Source organism: Ornithorhynchus anatinus, chromosome 2, assembly GCF_004115215.2.
Source record: "Ornithorhynchus anatinus isolate Pmale09 chromosome 2, mOrnAna1.pri.v4, whole genome shotgun sequence".
Classification (NCBI taxonomy): Eukaryota; Metazoa; Chordata; class Mammalia; order Monotremata; family Ornithorhynchidae; genus Ornithorhynchus; species Ornithorhynchus anatinus.
This window is the reverse complement of record NC_041729.1, coordinates 44,680,775-44,700,847: the sequence shown is the minus strand read 5'-3', so window position 1 is coordinate 44,700,847 and position 20,073 is coordinate 44,680,775. Positions and strand designations below refer to the sequence as shown.

Below are 20,073 nucleotides of genomic sequence, written 5' to 3'. Positions count from 1 at the left end.
TCCACTGTCCTGATTGCTTGCTCAGGTAGTAACCCCCAACCTGCAGCTCTCTGATTCCCCAGATCAATCCCCACAACTTCAAATCCTTCCCAAAATGTCACCTTCAGAAAGCTTTTCCCAATTACTTGCTGAAGCCCCTAGCCCTTAGTGACCCTTAGTTTTTAAATATTTATATCCATCCTTAGCAGTTACATAAGTATATACAATGGTTTATTCTGTAACTTCATTAACACCTATTTTTATCCTCATTCTTCCTCCTTCTCCCACTAGTTGTAGATCAGTTTTGTCTGTCTCCTCCATTAGGTGTACATTCCTTGAGGACAGATTTGCTGGGTTTTATTTCTGTTGCACTCACGAAATCTTATTACAGTGCTTTGCGATGATTGATGTTATTTTTTATAAAAGGGCTGTTGCCATGTTCTCTTGGTTTAACAGTGGTGTTCTGAGGGAAGCAACTGGGAACCAGTACAAGTCAGGTGGCTGAAAATCCACCTCACTTCCTCTATAAAAGTTGTTACGGGGAAATTCCCATCAATTACTTCAGTACTTAGACTGGTGAACGTCATATTGGGCAGGCACCATGTCCTACCTGTTTAACTGGTCTCTACCCCAGTGCTTATAACAGTGCTTGACACAAAACAAGCGCTTAACAAATACCATAATTACTGATTATTATTAACATGACTATATGTATCTGCTTGCATTTTTAAGGGAATGAACTTTATTCTTTTACACTATACTGTGGATTAAGCAACTATATGACTCCTCATTTAGACCTTGAGCTGTTGGAGGGCAGGGACCATGACTCTTACTTCTGCTATAATTCCTGAGGACCTGGTACTGTAGAGCCTCCTAAACACCATGAGCTCTCACTAAATACCGTTGATGATGACTTTTGTTTGAAAAGTTCTCACGGGCTGGTTTTGGCCACCTCCAGCAACTGCACATTAAATCTTTAGTCATTTGCATGCAAAAGACTTTTTCCTGAAAAGTTACTCAACATGACATTTTATTATGTTTCCAGGTAGATCACTAGCATTTACTTCCAAAGTTCAAGTACTCAACTTTATCAATAGTATTTATTAAGGGCTTACTGTGTACAGAACACTAAACTAAGTACTTGGAAGAGTATGACAGAGTTGTTAGACACATTCCCTGCCCAGAACAAAATCCAACAATTACTCTCTCCACTTCAAAGCCTTATTGAAGGTACATCTCTTGTTTTGTTTTATCTGTCTCCCCCTTCTAGACTGTGAGCCCGTTGTTGGGTAGGGATTGTCTCTGTTGCCGAACTATACTTTCCAAGTGCTTAGTACAGTGATCTGCACACAGTAGGCGCTCAATAAATACGACTGAATGAATGAATCTCCTCCAAGAGGAGGAGAATCCCAGACTAAACTCCGCTTTCTTCTTTCACTCCTTTCTGGGTCAACCTGACTTGCTCCCATTGTTCTTCCCCCCTCCCAGCCCCACAGCACTTATGTACATACATGTAATTTATTTGTATTGTCTGTCTCCCCCCTTCTAAACTGTAAGTTCCCAGTTGTGCAAAGGAATGTGTCCGTTTATTGTTGTATTGTATTCAGGAATGTGTCGGTTTATTGTTGTATTGTATTCATTCATTCAATAGTATTTATTGAGCGCTTACTATGTGCAGAGCACTGTACTAAGCGCTTGGAATGTACAAATCGGCTCCCAAGCGCTTAGTACAATGCTCTGCCCACAGTAAGCAGTCAATAAATGCGATTGAATTGAACGAGTTTAGAGAAGCAGCACTGCATAGTGGATTGAGCATAGGCCTAGGAGTCAGAAAATCATGGACTCCATCATCCCAGCTTGGCCACTTGTCTGTGTGACCTCCAGCAAGGTTCTTCATTCTCTGGGCCTCAGTTACCTCATCTGTAAAATGGGGATTGAGACTGTGAGCCCCACATGGGACAGGGGCTGTGTCCAACTCGATTTGCTTGTATCTACCCCAGCACTTAGTACAGGGCCTGGCACATTTCACCTCTACAATATCGCCAAGATCCGCCCTTTCCTCTCCACCCAAACGGCTACCTTACTGTTACGGGCTCTCGTTATATCCTGGCTAGACTACTGTGTCAGCCTTCTCTCTGACCTCCCTTCCTCCTCTCTCGCCCCGCTCCGGTCTATTCTTCACTCCGCCGCCCGGCTCATCTTCCTGCAGAAACTATCTGGGCATGTCACTCCCCTTCTTAAACAACTCCAGTGGTTGCCTATCAACCTCTGCTCCAAACAAAAACTCCTCACTCTAGGCTTCAAGGCTCTCCATCACCTTGCCCCTTCCTACCTCTCCTCCCTTCTCTCTTTCCACCACCCACCCCGCACGCTCCGCTCCTCCGCCGCCCACTTCCTCACCGTCCCTCGGTCTCGCCCATCCCGCCATCGACCCCCGGGTCACGTCCTCCCGCGGTCCTGGAACGCCCTCCCTCCTCACCTCCACCAAACTGATTCTCTTTCCCTCTTCAAAACCCTACTTAAAACTCACCTCCTCCAAGAGGCGTTCCCAGACTGAGCTCCTCTTCTCCCTCTACTCCCTCTGCCATCCCCCCTTTACCTCTCCGCAGCTTAACCCTCTTTTTCCCCTTTTCCCTCTGCTCCTCCACCTCTCCCTTCCCATCCCCACAGCACTGTACTCGTCCGCTCAACTGTATATATTTTCGTTACCCTATTTATTTTGTTAATGAATTGTACATCTCCTCGATTCTATTTAGTTGCCATTGTTTTTACGAGATGTTCTTCCCCTTGACTCTATTTATTGCCATTGTTCTCGTCTGTCCGTCTCCCCCGATTAGACCGTAAGCCCGTCAAACGGCAGGGACTGTCTCTATCTGTTGCCGACTTGTTCATCCCAAGTGCTTAGTACAGTGCTCTGCACATAGTTAAGCGCTCAATAAATACTATTGAATGAATGAATGAATAGGATGCTCTTAACAAAGACTGAAAGCCCAGTATGGGCAGCAACTGTCTCTCTTTATTGCTGAACTGTACTTTCCAAGTGCTTAGTACAGTGCTTTGCACACAGTAAGAGCTCAATAATTATGACAATGAAATACTATCGGTATTATTATTATTACTACATACAAATCAGGTACTTAAGAATGTTACAAGGATCAGAAACCCATCTTCAATTCCAAGATGTGAGAGGCCCATCCAGGGCTGTGCTGTCACCCTGGGGCTAATGGACTTTGCAGAACCCCCCCAGGTGACATTGTCCCTGCTCTGTTTTGGGCTAAGCAGAGCTTCCGTTCCCTGCCTATTGCTCCCAGGAACAAGCCAGAGTTACAGGAGGAAAGTGAGTTCTGGTGCAGGAGGAAGAGTAATTAGTGGGGGGGAAGCAAGGTGCGTTTGGCTGTTTTAGAGATGGCCTTCAGCAGAGACTGGAGTAGCAGCAAGCAGCAGTTCTTTCAGCTGGGGGCCTGCAGCGTGGGGCTCGGAGCCTCTATGTTAATTCAACCCCAGGCCCACCCTATTCCAGCCAAGAACCCGCTGAACTTGATCCAAAATAAACCTGGGCCAAACTAAGAATCAGTTTGCATCTCTCCCAGCACTTGGTACAGTGCCTGGCACTTACAACTAAATACGATAAAAAAAAAAAAAAGAAGGCAGAGTCTTGGAGCCAAGCTGGTCAGGGTGTTACATGCTTACTATGGGCAAAGCACCGTACTAAACGTTGGGACAAATACAAGGTTGGACACAGTCCCTGTTTCACATAGGTACTGAATCCCTATTTTACAGATGAGAAAACAGACACAGAAGGGGCAGCAGTGAGGCAGCAAAACATTGACAGTGGCCATAAAATGCAGCTTATATCATTGTGCTACACTCCCCTACACTGTAAGCACATATAGTATAATGTAATGATGTCATGGAGGTGGAATCTCCCGAAGAGCATGGCAAATGAGCCTCAATCCTAAAACTTCAAAACCAAGAACCTAGTTGGAAGTAATAAGTAGAAGAAATGAGTAGAGTGATAGTGGCTTGTGTGGAGCCAAATGCACTCTTGTCCCCGCTTGTCATGTTCCTGCTGGGGCATGGAGTGCAATATGTGAACATGTGAGTACGTGGGCAGAGGTATGATGTCACGTGGAATAGGAGAGGGTGGCACATTTTTCCCTGCCTCAGGGCCTAGGGTCTGAAACCAGCTTTGACTCCACCTCTACCTACAAACTCCCTATTATTCAATCAGATCAGAAGGATTTCAGAGAGTACACCAATGCTCAAATATTTCTCCTCCCCTGGTACCATGTCTCAAGAACCTATAGGGACACAACTAGAGAGTAGCTTTTATTTGCATTTTGCATTTAAATCATCAGATTAGCTTTATAGCTAGAATCAAACATTACAGTTGCTATAAACTGCGTATCCAATCCAAATGAAACACCAATTAATTTAACAAGGAGCAATCTAGAAGGCATTTTCTACTGGTGATATCAGTCAATACTGATTTGGTTTGGCTTGCCAAATTGTATTTAATCTAATTTGTCTAACTAGAGGAAATCCTTGATCAAGTACTCCCAGCTTTTGGCTGCTTTATTTTTTATGGGGATTTCTTTTTTTTAACAAAACAGAAGCATTTGTGCTGAGATATACAGAGCAATTTAACTATATTTAACTATGTCAGAGAGGCTGACAATAAATTAGAGTTCTTGATTAAAATTCAGAGACTCAGATCCCATTTCTGTGTCTTCTACCAATTCTCTCTGAGGTCCAGAGCACTGCTGCCTGAATTTTTGGTTAGAATTCACTAAGATTGACTGGGCAGTTTAAAGGTGCCTCATTTCTCCTTTCCAACTGTAAGACTGAGTGGGGAAATATTCAGAAATTACAGCAGTCTCATATCTGACTTGGCGTGTCCGATCATTTTGAATTTCACTATGCATTCACGCTAAAGTTACAATTGGAATCACGGCAATAGACGCAGAACAGAAAGCTTTCCGCTGCAGGCCAGTGCCCCCCACATCAGAAGGGGGCCCCTGTAGTCATGAGGGAAAAAAAAAATGCAAAAAGAATTCACTTCAAAATAACTCAAACTGGAACAGGTAACCCAGTCCTTCTTTTACCAGTCCCAATTCTAAAACTGTATGCCTCATTTCCACCCCTGGCTGTCTTTCATGCTCAAGACACATTTGACAGAGACAGTCTCCTACAGGGATACATGGGGCTCACTCAGCTTTTGTATGGTTTGGAATCTACCTTGAAGGTGAATTAAAATCAGAATTTCATTTATCTGAAAAGCTGCTTTCTCTCAATTTCATGTGGCAAGCTTGTTAGAGTAGTAGGAGAGTAAAAGATTTGTGCATCAATTATTTGACTAGTGAAAATCCCTTAATTTTAGTACTGCAATTACAAAAAATGACAAAGAATTTCAAATTATGTGTTTTAATTTTAGCAGTAAATTGGAAATATCCTAAAGAACTAAAATTTACAACAAAAAAAAATCATCTTTTCATCCAGAGCATCAGAAGATAAGCAAAAATGGACTTCAGGCTAGAGTGAATTTTCTATTTAAATTTCAACAAGGTCATTCTGTCTGGACAAAGACATGGGAGAATATCTCTTTTTTTTTTTTTTGGATGAGTATGATAGGTTATTGCTGGGTCATCTTTTTTTATGCACTTGACAATCTCTCATAGGGTTGAAAGGTATCTGAAGGATGTTTCCTGATGCACCAGAATTTATGGTTCCATCTTCTACGTTCCCTTCCATATATTACTGTGGCTACTACTGATTTTTCACTATTTACATCATTTTTTGAAAATATGAACACATAAAACAAGAGTAATTAAAAGTTTTCATTATTTTTGAGGTAGCTATTTACATCCCTATGATAAATATATCAAAGATTTTAATACTATATTTTATCACTTTTAGGAATATTATATTTTATACTCTTATGGCATTCACAGGCCAGTTATGTTTACTAATCTTCGTTCCTATTCACTTATTTGAAAGGTCTACAAATAATATAGCCCTGAACCAATTAGATATATCAAGTGTGTGATAATAGGACAGCTGCCAACACTTTCATTAATTACATTAATAACCCTCTGCTCTCTGTTGCTCTATCTACTGATACACTTTAAATGGCATCAATGCTTTTCCTAAATGTTTTTTCCATCCACAGATGCTTTTCTATATCATTCTTTTGTTATTCTTTTATCATTCTTTTTTCCGCCCCACATAAAATACCATTAAAGTTATTTACTGATCACCTACTGTATGCAGATCCTTGTACCAGGCACTTTGAAACATACAATAGAAATAAAAGATCCAGTCCCTGGCTTCTAGGTGTTTACAATCTATTGGATAAGATAAGCACTAATCATAGCATAGCAAAAGAGATATGTAGTTACAAAGGATAAAGAGGCTAACAAATTGAGAACCTTTAAGAGATGTACATGCATCTTAAAATGGCTAATAGGGTGTGGCATGATCTAGAAGGTGGGAGATTAATCAGGAAATGCCTCTTGGTGGAGTTAACTTTTTGGAGAGCTTTCAAGGGGAAGAGGAAAGTGGCTGGTGGGTTAAAGTGGAGAGGGAGTTCCAAGCAGGGGGAAAGATACGAATAGTAGGTCAGAGATGGGAGAGTCATGAGCAGGGTGATTAGATTTTCTTAGGAAGTGAGAAAAGGGCGAGCTATAACACAGCAGACCACAGAGGTTGATTAACCTGTATCTACCCCAGCACTTAGGCCAAGGCAGCTCCCTGAGAATAGCCTGACATTTGTTGAGTCAGAAGTTTCCTTAAAATCAGTCTGAAGTCTCCCTTTCCCTCAGCCTACGCAGAACCGACTGGACCCTTTGATTGAGCCTAATTTCATTCATTCATTCAATAGTATTTATTGAGTGCTTACTATGTGCAGAGCACTGTACTAAGCGCTTGGGATGAACAAGTCGGCAACAAAAAGAGACAGTCCCTGTCGTTTGACGGGCTTACAGTCTAATCGGGGGAGACGGACAGACAAGAACAATGGCAATAAACAGCGTCAAGGGGTAGAACATCTCGTAAAAACAATGGCAACTAAATAGAATCAAGGCGATGTACAATTCATTAACAAAATAAATAGGGTAACGAAAATATATACGGTTGAGCGGACGAGTACAGTGCTGTGGGGATGGGAAGGGAGAGGTGGAGGAGCAGAGGGAAAAGGGGAAAATGAGGCTTTAGCTGCGGAGAGGTAAAGGGGGGATGGCAGAGGGAGTAGAGGGAGAAGAGGAGCTCAGTCTGGGAACGCCTCTTGGAGGAGGTGAGTTTTAAGTAGGGTTTTGAAGAGGGAAAGAGAATCAGTTTGGCGGAGGTGAGGAGGGAGGGCGTTCCAGGACCGCGGGAGGACGTGACCCAGGGGTCGACGGCGGGATAGGCGAGACCGAGGGACGGTGAGGAGGTGGGCGGCGGAGGAGTGGAGCGTGCGGGGTGGGCGGTAGAAAGAGAGAAGGGAGGAGAGGTAGGAAGGGGCAAGGTGATGGAGAGCCTTGAAGCCTAGAGTGAGGAGTTTTTGTTTGGAGCGGAGGTCGACGGGCAACCACTGGAGTTGTTTAAGAAGGGGAGTGACATGCCCAGATCGTTTCTGCAGGAAGATGAGCCGGGCAGCGGAGTGAAGAATAGACCGGAGCGGGGCGAGAGAGGAGGAAGGGAGGTCAGAGAGAAGGCTGACACAGTAGTCTAGCCGGGATATAACGAGAGCCCGTAATAGTAAGGTAGCCGTTTGGGTGGAGAGGAAAGGGCGGATCTTGGCGATATTGTAGAGGTGAAACCGGCAGGTCTTGGTAACGGATAGGATGTGTGGGGTGAACGAGAGGGACGAGTCAAGGATGACACCGAGATTGCGGGCCTGCGGGACGGGAAGGATGGTCGTGCCATCCACGGTGATAGAGAAGTCTGGGAGAGGACCGGGTTTGGGAGGGAAGATGAGGAGCTCAGTCTCGCTCATGTTGAGTTTTAGGTGGCGGGCCGACATCCAGGTGGAGACGTCCCGGAGGCAGGAGGAGATGCGAACCTGAAGGGAGGGGGAGAGGACAGGGGCGGAGATGTAGATCTGCGTGTCATCTGCGTAGAGATGGTAGTCAAAGCCGTGAGAGCGGATGAGTTCACCGAGGGAGTGAGTGTAAATGGAGAACAGAAGAGGGCCAAGAACTGACCCTTGAGGAACTCCAACAGTTAAAGGATGGGAGGGGGAGGAGGCTCCAGCGAAGGAGACCGAGAATGATCGGCCAGAGAGGTAAGAGGAGAACCAGGAGAGGACAGAGTCTGTGAAGCCAAGGTGACATAAGGTATGGAGGAGGAGGGGATGGTCGACAGTGTCAAAGGCAGCAGAGAGGTCGAGGAGGATTAGAATGGAGTAGGAGCCATTGGATTTGGCAAGAAGGAGGTCATGGGTGACCTTAGAGAGAGCAGTCTCGGTAGAGTGGAGGGGACGGAAGCCAGATTGGAGGGGGTCTAGGAGAGAATGGGAGTTAAGGAATTCTAGGCATCGATTGTAGACGACTCGTTCTAGGATTTTGGAAAGGAAGGGCAGTAGGGAGATAGGACGATAACTGGAGGGGGAAGTGGGGTCAAGAGTGGGTTTTTTTAGGATGGGGGAGACATGGGCATGTTTGAAGGCAGAGGGGAAGGAGCCCTTGGAGATTGAGTGGTTAAAAATAGAAGTTAAGGAAGGGAGGAGGGCAGGGGCGATGGTTTTAAGAAGGTGAGAGGGAATGGGGTCCGAGGCACAGGTGGAGAGGGTGGCACTTGCGAGCAGGGAGGAGATCTCCTCTAAGGATACTGCAGGGAAGGATGGGAATTTACTATAGCACAACATCCCTGGAGCAGCCTGGGACCATTAAGGCAGTTTGGATTGGATTTCTCCCAGAACTATTACTTCTAAGACCAGTGGACAGTCTTATGCCTCATGAACTTCACTGAATGTAGTAGATAATTCTAAATCTCACTGCTTGAAATGTGTAACTCTCCTCCAGACTGTAAGCCCTTTGCGGGCAGGGTACGTGTCTGCTAATTCTGTTGTATTATGATCTCCCAAACACTTAGTACGGTGCTCTGCACATAGTCAGCGCTTGAAAAATACTACTGATTGACTGATACGTTCCCTAGCATGATCTTGCCAGGGAACTAAAGAAACAGTCTTGATCAAGGCGATCAGAAAACAGGGTCAGTTTAGGCAGGATTAGGAGGGGGCCAGATTAGTTGTAAGGATAATGGAGAGCCCAAGGGGAGGCCCTGTACTAAACGTTGGGAAGAACGATAAGAAGTGACTCTTTCCTTAGCCAGAAAGCTCCTACTCTATTTTTTAATGTGGAAATCAGATTTGAAAATATTTGCATATAGAGTTATCAAAATAAACACCAGAGTTTACCATTACCATTGAATAAACATATATACAAAAGAGCTGAGGGTGAGTGTAAAGTTCATAAATGCTAGAGATCATTGGTGGGTGTGTACACTTTGGGATTCTGAAGAAGCAGGGATTTTAGGAGGACTCTCAATGTGGAGATAGTTGTGGTCTGTCAGATTTAAGTGGGGAGGGACCTTCTAAACCAGGAGAGCTGGGTGAGTGAAGAGTTGGAGATGGGAGATTCAAGAGCAAGGAACAGTTAACAAGCTTAGTTTGGGTGGGGCAAAGGGAGGAAGTTGGGGAAAAATGGGCAAAGAGAGCTGATAGGTAAGAAAGGGGTGAGTTGGTGGAAAGCCTTGATGCCAACTGTGAGTTTTTGTTTGCAGTGGAGCGACGTGAAAAGTCACTGGAAGATTCTGAGAAGAGAGGTGAGCTGTGTGATCACTTCAAGAAGATGATCCATGCAACAATGTATACCATAGGTTGGAGGTAGGGAGACAAGTGAGAAGACTGATGCCTTCATATCACAGTTGTGATAGGACCATTTCTTGGACCAAGGTGGCAGGTGATTAGATGGATAGGAAGGGGTGAATCCATAAGATGTAGTAGAGGGAGATCTTTTCAGATAAATACAGAAACTTATTAAAGGTGATTAAAGGTTCTGATTAAAGGTGATCAGAAACCTGAACCAACAGAGGAAAAAGGAGGGAAAGAGGAGAAAGAAAGCAGTGTTGCCTAATAGATAGAGCATAGGCCAGGAAATCAGAAGGTCCTGGGTTTTAATCCCAGCTCTACCACTTTTTGCTGTGACCTTGGGCAAGGCCCTTAACTTCTCTATGCCTCAGGTACCTCATCTCTGAAATGGGGATTCAAATTGGGAGCCCCATGTGGGACATGGACTGCCCCCAACCTAATTATCATGTATTTATCTACAATGCCAGGCACATAGTAAGAGCTTAACAAATTCCATTAAAAAAAGGAAGAAACAGGGCACAGTACAGGAAGGAGTCTGACAACTACAGCCAAATGTGTGAGCCCAATCACATCTACCACCTGTCCCGCAGGGTATGGAGCTTGGATGACTATAGCCCCCTTTCCCACTGTTACATATAGGGAGTTATGTGCCAACAAGGCCCCACATCCCCACCAGACTGTAAGCTTTTTGTGGGCAGGGAATGTGTCTGCCAACTCTGTTGTACCTCACTATCCCAAGAGCTTAGTACAGTGCTCTCCACACAATAAGCCCATAATAAATACTATCGATGATGATGATGATCGTTCCTTCCATTGGCAGAAAAACATGTAAAACTTAGCTGTCTTTTCTTGTTTAGGTTTTTGGAGATATTGATATGTTCTCACCAAATAACTGAGGAAGATGGCACAGATCCTGAAAGCCTTCCCACTTCAATGTGTCTGATTAGCTTAATTTTGCTGTGAAAATTATAAAATGAATTGGAGGTGTACCCAGACAAATCTTGCTATAATATTTCTTCATAAAATAATGATTAAAATGCTAAAGATGATGCTTATGGTGTGCAGAGCATGACTGTATGTACTGGGAGAAAGGATGCTGGTGAGACTTAGACATGGTCCATGACAAGCTCCTCTGATGACAAGAGTGTCCTGAGGTTTGTCATCAGAGAGCATCCTTGAGTTTCAGGGGCAGACCAGTAAGCCTCAGCCTGCCAGTAGAACCATTGCTGCCATTTTGGTTTCACTTCTGACCTCCATTTGATTCCACAAAGCAGGGAAATGACTGTGCTCGCTCCCAAAACACTAATGTCTTCACTCCCCACAGCACCAATCCCCTCAGGCCCCTGACATTCCAGAATCATAACTGCTTATTTTTGCAATTAATTTTAAGGAGGCAAAAATAACCTATCAGTCGAAGTCTGAAGGAAATACACTAGGGTTATTCCACAAATTATTCTATTGAGTGAAAACAGGGATGTGAAAAAAGTTTACCATACGAAATCATATCCTTTGTTCTATTTAAAAAGTCTTCAACTCCTATCACCTGTTTGGTAGTTTTAGGCTTTGAAACAATTGAGGCCCTTGCAGGAGTTCTTTCCTTTAAACTTATTACTTGTTTTTCATTTCATGACACACCTTTCCAAAACAATGGCTTGGCAGGCAGGAACACCTAACCAAACAAAATTTATTTTCCCTGTGGCTTCAGGTCTTATATTCAGCTGGCTGCTCCTTTTACCTCCCATATCGATTCATTATTCTTGCTACGTATATAATGAGGTGGTCATTTCTAATAAGAGACTTACATTTTGAAAATGTACACTGAGTCAAACTAAGAGACATTACAAGCATGGCTGGATTCTGCAATATTTTCAAAAACTTCATATTGGGCAGGTTTCAGAGCTAAAATCTAAAAAAGGATTCTAAATGCAGGTCAAAGACTGCATTTTACAATTCAACTTGAGGTTTGATTAACTGCATACTTCATTGGGTACCTGCCAAAATTTAAAAAATCAAAATCCAAGGGAGAACAAGTTTTCAAAAGAGAAATGGAAATGCACCACCTTTTTTCTTTTAAAAAAAAAGTCCATTAATAAATGTAATGGGGAAAACCAGTTCCCAAACTCCCTTAAAAAGCTCTGAGTGGCTGAAGAGACCTCTGGATTTCTAGGCTGGAGCTGTACCTCTCTCCTCTGGGCCCAGTTCTCATGTTTTTAGCTCGTTTTCCTACCTGCTGCAGCACAAGGCAGGCATAGGAATAATAACAATAATGATTATGGGATTTGTTAAGCACTTACTTTGTGCCACACACTGTACTAGGCACTGGGGTGAATAAAAGCATATCCGGTTGGACACAGTCCATGTCTCTCATGTGGGGCTCATAGCCTCAATTCCCATTTTGCAGATTCCTGAGGTATCATTTTGTGGTACCTGAAGCCCAGAGAAGTTAAGTGACTTGCCCAAGGTCACGCAACAGACAAGTGGTGGAGCTGGAATTACAACCCAGGTCCTTCTTACTCCCAGGCTGATGCTCTAGGCCACACTGCAGTAGTGGGGACAAAGGGCTGGAAAACGATGGGATGCCTCTCTTTGGTTCTAGGCTCTGAGTTCCTTGAGGAATCTCTCCTTCCTGGTTAGCTGTCTGATTAAACCAGCTTTCCTTCCCTAACCATCTATCTAGTGCTAGGAGAGAAGTGACCAAGTGAGAAGAAAAATGGCTGGGAAACTGCTTCTTCCCCTTTCCTTTCCTCCCTAGGGTCAAGGGCTCTCAAGGGGCACACCTGTTTTCTTAATTTATTCAATCATATTTACAGAGCACTTACTGTGTGCAGAGCACTGTACTAAGCGCTTGGGAGAGTACAATATATAGCTGCATCACCTTCCCTGTTTCTCTGTTCAACTGCTAGAACTAAGCTTCTTAAGGGAACCAATTTTTACCCAGCAGGTTTGATGATGATAATAATAATTACTATATATATACTATAATTATTACTATAGTTAGGTACTTACTATGTACCAGGCACTGTGTTAAGTGCAGGGATACATACCATATAAACTGATCAGAAACAGTCCCTGTCCCACATGGGATTCACAGTCTAATGGGGAGGGAGAAAGGGCATTGAATACTGAATCCTCATTTTATCAATAAGGTAACTGGGACACAGAAAAGAGACTTGCCTAAGGTTACACAGCAGGAGGCAGGATTAGAACCTAGGTCTCGATTACCTGTCCTGTTTCTTTCCATTAGGCATACTGCTTCTCCATGGTCTCAGTGGTATGAATTAACAGTTTCTTTTTTAATCAGTTCAACCCATCCTACCTCACCTCCCTGATCTCATCCTACAGCCCAGCCCGCACACTACACTCCTTTAGCGCCATTTTACTCACTGGGCCCCAATCTCATCTGTCTCACCCCTTTCCCATGTCCTCCCCCTTGCCTGGAACTCCCTTACCCTTCATATACGCCAGATCACCACTTTCTCCACCTCCAACACATTATTAAAGGTCGCAACTCCTCCAAGAGGCCTTCCCCTATTAAGGCCCCTTTTCCTGGACTCACTCTCCCTTCTGGGTCATCTATACACTTGGATCTGTGACCTTTGGATATTTGATATTCACAGCACTTATGTATCTTTAAATTACATATTATAAATTATTTACTCATATTAATGTCTGTCTCCCCATCTAGTTTGTAAGCTCATTATATGTAGGGAACGGGTCTGCTAATTCCATTGCATTGTACTCTCCCAAGCATTTAGTACAGTGTTCTACACATAGTAAGTGCTCAATAAATACCACTGATGGATGGATTGATTAAATCCTACTCCCTCCTACTAAAGGCTGGGTATGCCACATAATGCAGGGACTGCGTCCAACATGATTATCTTGTATCTATCCCAGCACATAATACAGTGCTTGGCACACAGCAAGTGCTCAGCAAATACCAGAATAAGAATTATTTAATTTCAAAGGCAGGCAAGATTTAAAAAAAAAGAACTGTGAGCAAAAACAAGTGGGGAGTGTGCAAAAGGAAAGAGAAAGTTTAAAAAAAAAACACCAAAAACCCTCTTCCTGGCAGAAACAGGGTGGCAAAGGACACTAGAGAAAGGGAACACCATTGTAAATTATATTTTGGCAGGCCTGGAGAAAAACTGGTGAGCATATCTGCATTTAGATCCCCTACTTTAAGGAAAGGACTATTTATTAGTCCTCCAATTCCCTCTGTTCACACATTTATCAAGTGGCTAAGTGGCACAAGAATGGTTCCGAGTCCTACAAGCCTTATCTTTTTCTGAATTCCAAATGATCTCAATGATCCTTACTCAAGCACACTTTTTGGAAGTAGCCATCTTAAAAAAAAAAAAGACCTGGAAAAATAAGTAAATAGAGAATTCAAATAGCTGGCACTTGGATGTTAGAGTACTAGAAGCTTTCCTTGATTTCAGACACAACAGATCCCAAATTAAAGAGTAATAATAGAAAAATGGGGCATGTTTTTCCTTTCCTTAGGTTGCATGTTAGCAAGTAAAAGATCTCATATGTTCTGCAGTGGAGTGAAGTAGGAGTCTTTGCCACCACAGAGATTTGAGTTTCACCGACACCAGCAGCTGAAAGAAGGAAGGATACTTCCATCAGGGTCTCTCACCAAACTTTCTGCACAGATGAACTCGCTTCAGAGACAGAGCTGCAGGGAACAAACTATAGATGGCTTGTGACAAAAACCATCTGTAATCAAGCAATCATATCAGTAAACCAATCAACATCCTCACTGACGATCCACACAAATCATGAAGAAAACCTCAATCACAAAAGCAAAATCTGTTGGGTTATTCACTCCCCCTGACACAGAAGAATTTATAGTCCCACACATGTGGTTCAGTGGAGAGCCAACAGGCTTGGAAATCAGAGGACCCGGGTTCTAATCCCAGCTCTGCCACTTAAATGCTGTATGACCCTTGAGCAAGCTGCTTAACTTCTCTGTGCTTCAGTTACCTCATCTGTAAAATGGGGAATAAGACTGTGAGCCCCTCATGGGACAACCTCATTACCATGTATCTACCCAGCACTTAGGACAGTGCTCAGCACAAAGTGCTTAACAAATACCATAATTATTATTATTTTATATATATATATATAAAGAGATATAGGAGAGATGTCCTTTGTTTTGAAGATGATGGTGCTGATGGTGAAATTCCATGTATGTATGTCCCTGATCATTTTTCCCTATATTGTTACTACAACAACACTAAATATCGGGATACATTGTAGCATCTATCTGTATATTCGATGGTTAAAAAGCCAGAACTATTTTGGAGGGTTCACCTTTAGTCTCCCACCCCTCTCCAGTTAAGTGCAGCAACTCTAACTGTAGAGTGCTTGAAAGTGCACAACCAATGGTCCGTCACAGGTTCAGTGAATACTTGAGACTCTCAAGAAACAGAACTGGTGGGGGGACAACTGAGAAACTGCTCTGGCCCTATATGGGGAAAATGGCAATCCTGGACTTTTACCAATGTCTCATAGTGTGTCTGTAGGTGTGGCACACCACCGAGAAATAAGGAAGCTGGGTGATGTTACACCCACAAATTACAATACTTCCTCAACACCTCTGCAGCTTTGAGGAACGTTGCGGCTACTTTTAATTAAGGGTTTCCCCCTCCCTCAAGTTTGTCACTCTACATGTGCCACTGCATCGTGTACTCATCAAAAAACACACAAAAACATAGAGCCTATGAGGGTACACTGAGGACACACCATCAACTTAAACTGATCAAAAACACTTGAACTGGCTTGTTTATCCATTTTAAATAAGGAACATTTTGTTGGGTATACTGTATTCATTCCCCTTTGCTTTAGAACCACTGAACACAAATTTCTGAGTCAACATGTGCAAACAGTCCCCCTTAAAGCATCTGTGCGAGTGTACATATTAGAAAATTACATGTCAGTTAATATTAAAGGCCACCTGACACATGGGAAGCAGAAAATCACTTTGCAGGTAAAGCGGTTAAGCAAGAACATTTTAATCCTATTTTCTAAACCTTAAGATCCTAGAAGAAATTTGAGTATTTTCCAATTTAAAGAAATGAACACCTTCCTTTCTGCCCACCATACATTCCTCCTGGAGCCAGCTTTTGAAAGTGCACCTGGATGGGTGGTGCTTTGTATTACAAATATATAGCAGAGTGCCAGAATGTAAGAATAAACTTAATTAAAACCAAAATTAAAAAAACCCAAACTGAATTGTAATAATCAGACTCCAGCTCTAAGTAACCGGTCAGCTGAACCCATTTCAGGATCTGATAGCAGAGTTCCAAGCCTCCAGTCTATGACCAACACACACAGTACTGGCAGGTATACACAATTACCAAAACAAATCCAGTCTCTCAACCTTAACTTTATATTTTACAGCAAGACACCATTGCACTGTATCTTAAATGTTCCCTTACAAAAGTAGTTTGGGAATACTAGTTAAGAATAAAGTATTCATAATAATTAAAACAAATGATGCTCAGAAAATTACTAAGATTCTCAGGTTGTCAATATATAAAAATGAAATCAGGGATTGGTAGGTCTACTTGTATGAGGATTCGAATTGTGCTCCAAAACATCATATTCAAGTTTAAGTTCTCATTTCTGTAAAGACTAAAATCTTTCCCATTTTTCTTCTGTCCTAATTTTTCAGCTGAGTCACATGCCAATACTTTCAGTCAGCACTTGAAGCATCATAATTCACTTAAAAGCATACCTTCTTACACTAGGTCACCACTAAAAGTAAAAAACAGGAATGGTAAGAAAAGGCATACAGTTTCTCCCTCATCTCGATTCTCAGTTCAATCATAATTTGCCTTTAAGATTGTAAAAACTGTGGGGACATGACATTTGTGAAGTGCAGTGATTCTTCTATTTTGAAAACAGGTGGAGCCAATTTCTCCCAGAAATTTGCAGTATTTTTTTTCCTTTTTACAACTGCTTAAAACTCACTGAACTGTCAAGAGTGATAAAGCCATCAGAAGAACTTTCTAGAAAGAAGGGATACTTCATGCAAACCATACCCAAATACAGATTCTCCTTGACATATCAAATAAATTTGCCATCCGAGCCACAAAACTGAGAACTTTTTCCTACTTCTAAACTGGGAAGATCCATAATGTTCACTCCCTAACAAACCTGCATCTACATCATTACAAGTGCTACAATCCTATCCTATGGAAAATATTTGATCTAAAATAGGAATATTCCAGGCCTTATATTAATGATCTCCCCCTCTAGACTGTAAGCTCACTGGGGGCAGGGAATGTGTCTACTTCTGTTATATTGCACTCTTCCAAGCTCAAGATAGTGCTCCGCACACAGTAAGTGCCTAATAAACATGATTTCCTGTTGGGTCTAAAAGTGCAATAAGAAATTAAATACAGTATGAAGTAAGGGGATTTTGTCAGTCAGTGACTTTAAATGTGGCCCTACTTTCAGCTAATGTTCTTTTCATACGAGCTCTGCTTCCTAAAAGGCTTGTATTTCAAAACAAATATGCTTAATACACCACAGAATTAATAGAAAAGAGAGGGTCAAAAACGAAATAAACAAAACTTAATATTTACTGAAACATTTTACATACGGGTGAAGGAAATATATTTTTCTTTCGGAATTCACTGGGGGGCATTATGAAACTCTTTACAGTTTACTACATTATTTAAGGTTGCCCTACTGATAAAACTTTAAACTCCCCCTATTTCTGGAGTTAATTAAAACACACAAGATCGTATGCAAACAATTTCTGAAGATTAAAGGGTCTGCAGAGTCACTGAACCAGGCTTTAACACTAGTATTTGTAAAAGGTTAAATGCCAGTCAGTGGATATTAAAAAATTAAGGGGGAACCTGAAAGAAAACAAAAGTTGTTTTGTATTCTATAAATGTATATCTGATTTCATCTAGAATTGGTTTACAAATACTTAAATTTATGGAGTATCTAATTTCTGAGCAAGTCACTAATCCAAACCCTGTTTGTGTTTCTGGGAATCTCATACATTCAATTTACATATATGTAAGTGAATCCATTGAGAGAGACAAATGGTCAGCACCTGGGGAAAAGAAACTTCGGGAAGGACTACCCAATCTCCAAAACAGACAAATCCTACCCAAATCTGGAAGAGAAAGGTAGAAAAATAAAAGCGCTTTGACGAGACTTGTGAAGCAGACCAACTACCACCTTAAGCAAACTTCAACTGAGTGGGTTTTAATATAGTCTTTTAGGTAAGTGAATTGTTGACGGGTTATTGCTCTCACCTGACATTTCCTAATTAATGGGAGTTTTCTTTTTAACATTCTTGGGAGCTGTTTCCTATTTAAGACTGATGGTTATTATGGGCTTAGAAGTCAGTTTTGAAAACTAAGGAAGTTACAGTACACAACCTTCCTCAGTGAAAACCTTGGACGTGGTTTATTAAAAAAAACCGCTGAACTCTTCCTTCCAAAAAAAACCCCTCTCCCACTCTGTTACGATTTTTGATCTTCGGGTCCTAAAATCAAAGAGTTGCGTTATAAATATTGACGTGGAAGGAACTCCTTACTGGAAACGGCCAGCCTAACTCTGGTCAATATTTGCCTTTCGGGACAATAAATCTTGATATTTACCCCAACTGCGGTCCATGTCTGCTCACTGACTGTCTAACCTAAGGGAAGGAGAAGGTCCTGGAGCCGGGGCTGGGAGGAAAAATTGAGGCAGGGACCCCGGCATGGTGCCAAGACCCCTCTCCCCCAGACACCCTTGTCGGGGGGCTTTGGGGAACCCAGAAATTCCCTGGCTCCCAGCCAGTCCATCTAATCCCGCCGTCCCGGCCTGGTGGAGGGGGGCGAGGCTCGGGCCTCGAGGGAGGAGGAGGAGGAAATGTTTCCCCACCGGGAAGACAAAAGGTGACTGCACCAAATGACGTCCCGGGAAAACCTGAGAAAGCCCAGCTGCCCAGGGGACGCCCGACCCTCTCTCCTCCCCCACCCCACCTCCAATTTTCCGCGACCTTCGGGATCCTCCCCAGTGGTCTCCCGAGGTGCTCCCCATGCTCCCCCGGGGTCCTCCCCAGTGCTCCCCCGGGATGCTCTCCTGAGGGTCCTCCCCCGTGCTCTCCCGGGGATCCTCCCCAGAACTCCCCGAGATGCTCCGCCGGGATCCTCCCTCGTGCTCTCCCGGGGTCCTCCTTAGTGCTTCCCCATGGTGTCCCGGGGTGCTCCCCATGCTCTTCCGGAGTGTTCTCCAGTGCTCCCCCGGGGTGCTCCGTCGGAGTCCTCCCCCGTGCTTCCCCATGCTCTCCCAGGGATCCTCCCCAGTGCTCTCCCGGGGATGCTCCGTCGTTCTCCCTGGGGGTCCTCCCCAGTGCTCTCCCGGGAGTGCTCCCCAATACTCTCCCGGGATCCTCCCCAGTGCTCTCCCGGGGGGGGTCTTCCACCGGGGTGCTCCCCCATTCTCTCCGGGGATCCTCCCCAGTGCTCTCCCGGCGTGCTCCCCCATACTGTCCCGTGATCCTCCCCAGTGCTCCACCGGGGTCCTCCCCGTGCTCTCCCGGGGGGTCCTCCCCAATCCTCCCCCAACTTGCTCTCCCAAGAGTCCTCCCCATACTCTCCCATGGTCCTCCCCAGTGCTCTCCCGGGGTCCTCCCCCGTGCTCCACCAGCCTCCCTCCAAGCGCTGCCCTGTGTCCCCCCGTGGTGCGGCCTCCCCGGCCTCTCTCTCCTTGCCCCGCTCCGCAGGGCCGGCTGGTGGCCGCGGCCAAATCCTCTGTTGCCTCCACCCCTCTCTCCTAAGCGCTCAGCCCAGGGCTGTGCACACCGTAAACGCCCAATAAACAGGACTGAATAAATGAGGGTCCCCCCGGGGTGGGGTCCCCTCGACGCCCTCCCCCAAACTCGGGGGCTCCGAGGGTCCCGGTGGCCGGTGCCCGGCCAGTCCTTACGCGGTAGGTGTTTTCGGTGAGTTTGTTCACCTCCTCGGGATCCCGCGACATCGTTGCCCCGCAGCAGTCTCCTCCTGGGCTGGTCGGTGGAGGTGCGGGACGGTGCGGGGCGGGGAAGGGGCGGGGTGGAGCCTCCAGGGGAGGGGGCGGTGCCCGGCCCGGCCCGACCACCGCAGGGCAGGACAGGGCCTGCCCCAGAGGAGTGGGTGGCTGGGCACCCTCGAGACCCCTCGGAGTCATAATAACAACAATACCAATCATCTTACCATCAGTTAAGCTTAGCGCAGTGCTTGGCACAT

At 44.3% G+C, this 20,073-nt stretch overlaps 1 protein-coding gene across 1 annotated transcript in view; it reads right to left on the bottom strand.

Moving 5' to 3' along the window:
* The window catches only part of BAIAP2L1 (BAR/IMD domain containing adaptor protein 2 like 1), an 84,925-nt gene extending 65,053 nt beyond the window's left edge, over nucleotides 1-19,872 (bottom strand). The window contains exon 1 of the mRNA XM_029058268.2: nucleotides 19,775-19,872. Coding sequence (XP_028914101.1) covers nucleotides 19,775-19,825 — 51 coding nt within the window. The 5' untranslated portion in view covers nucleotides 19,826-19,872. The remainder of the gene's footprint in view (nucleotides 1-19,774) is intronic.
* Between the last annotated feature and the right edge of the window lie 201 nt (nucleotides 19,873-20,073).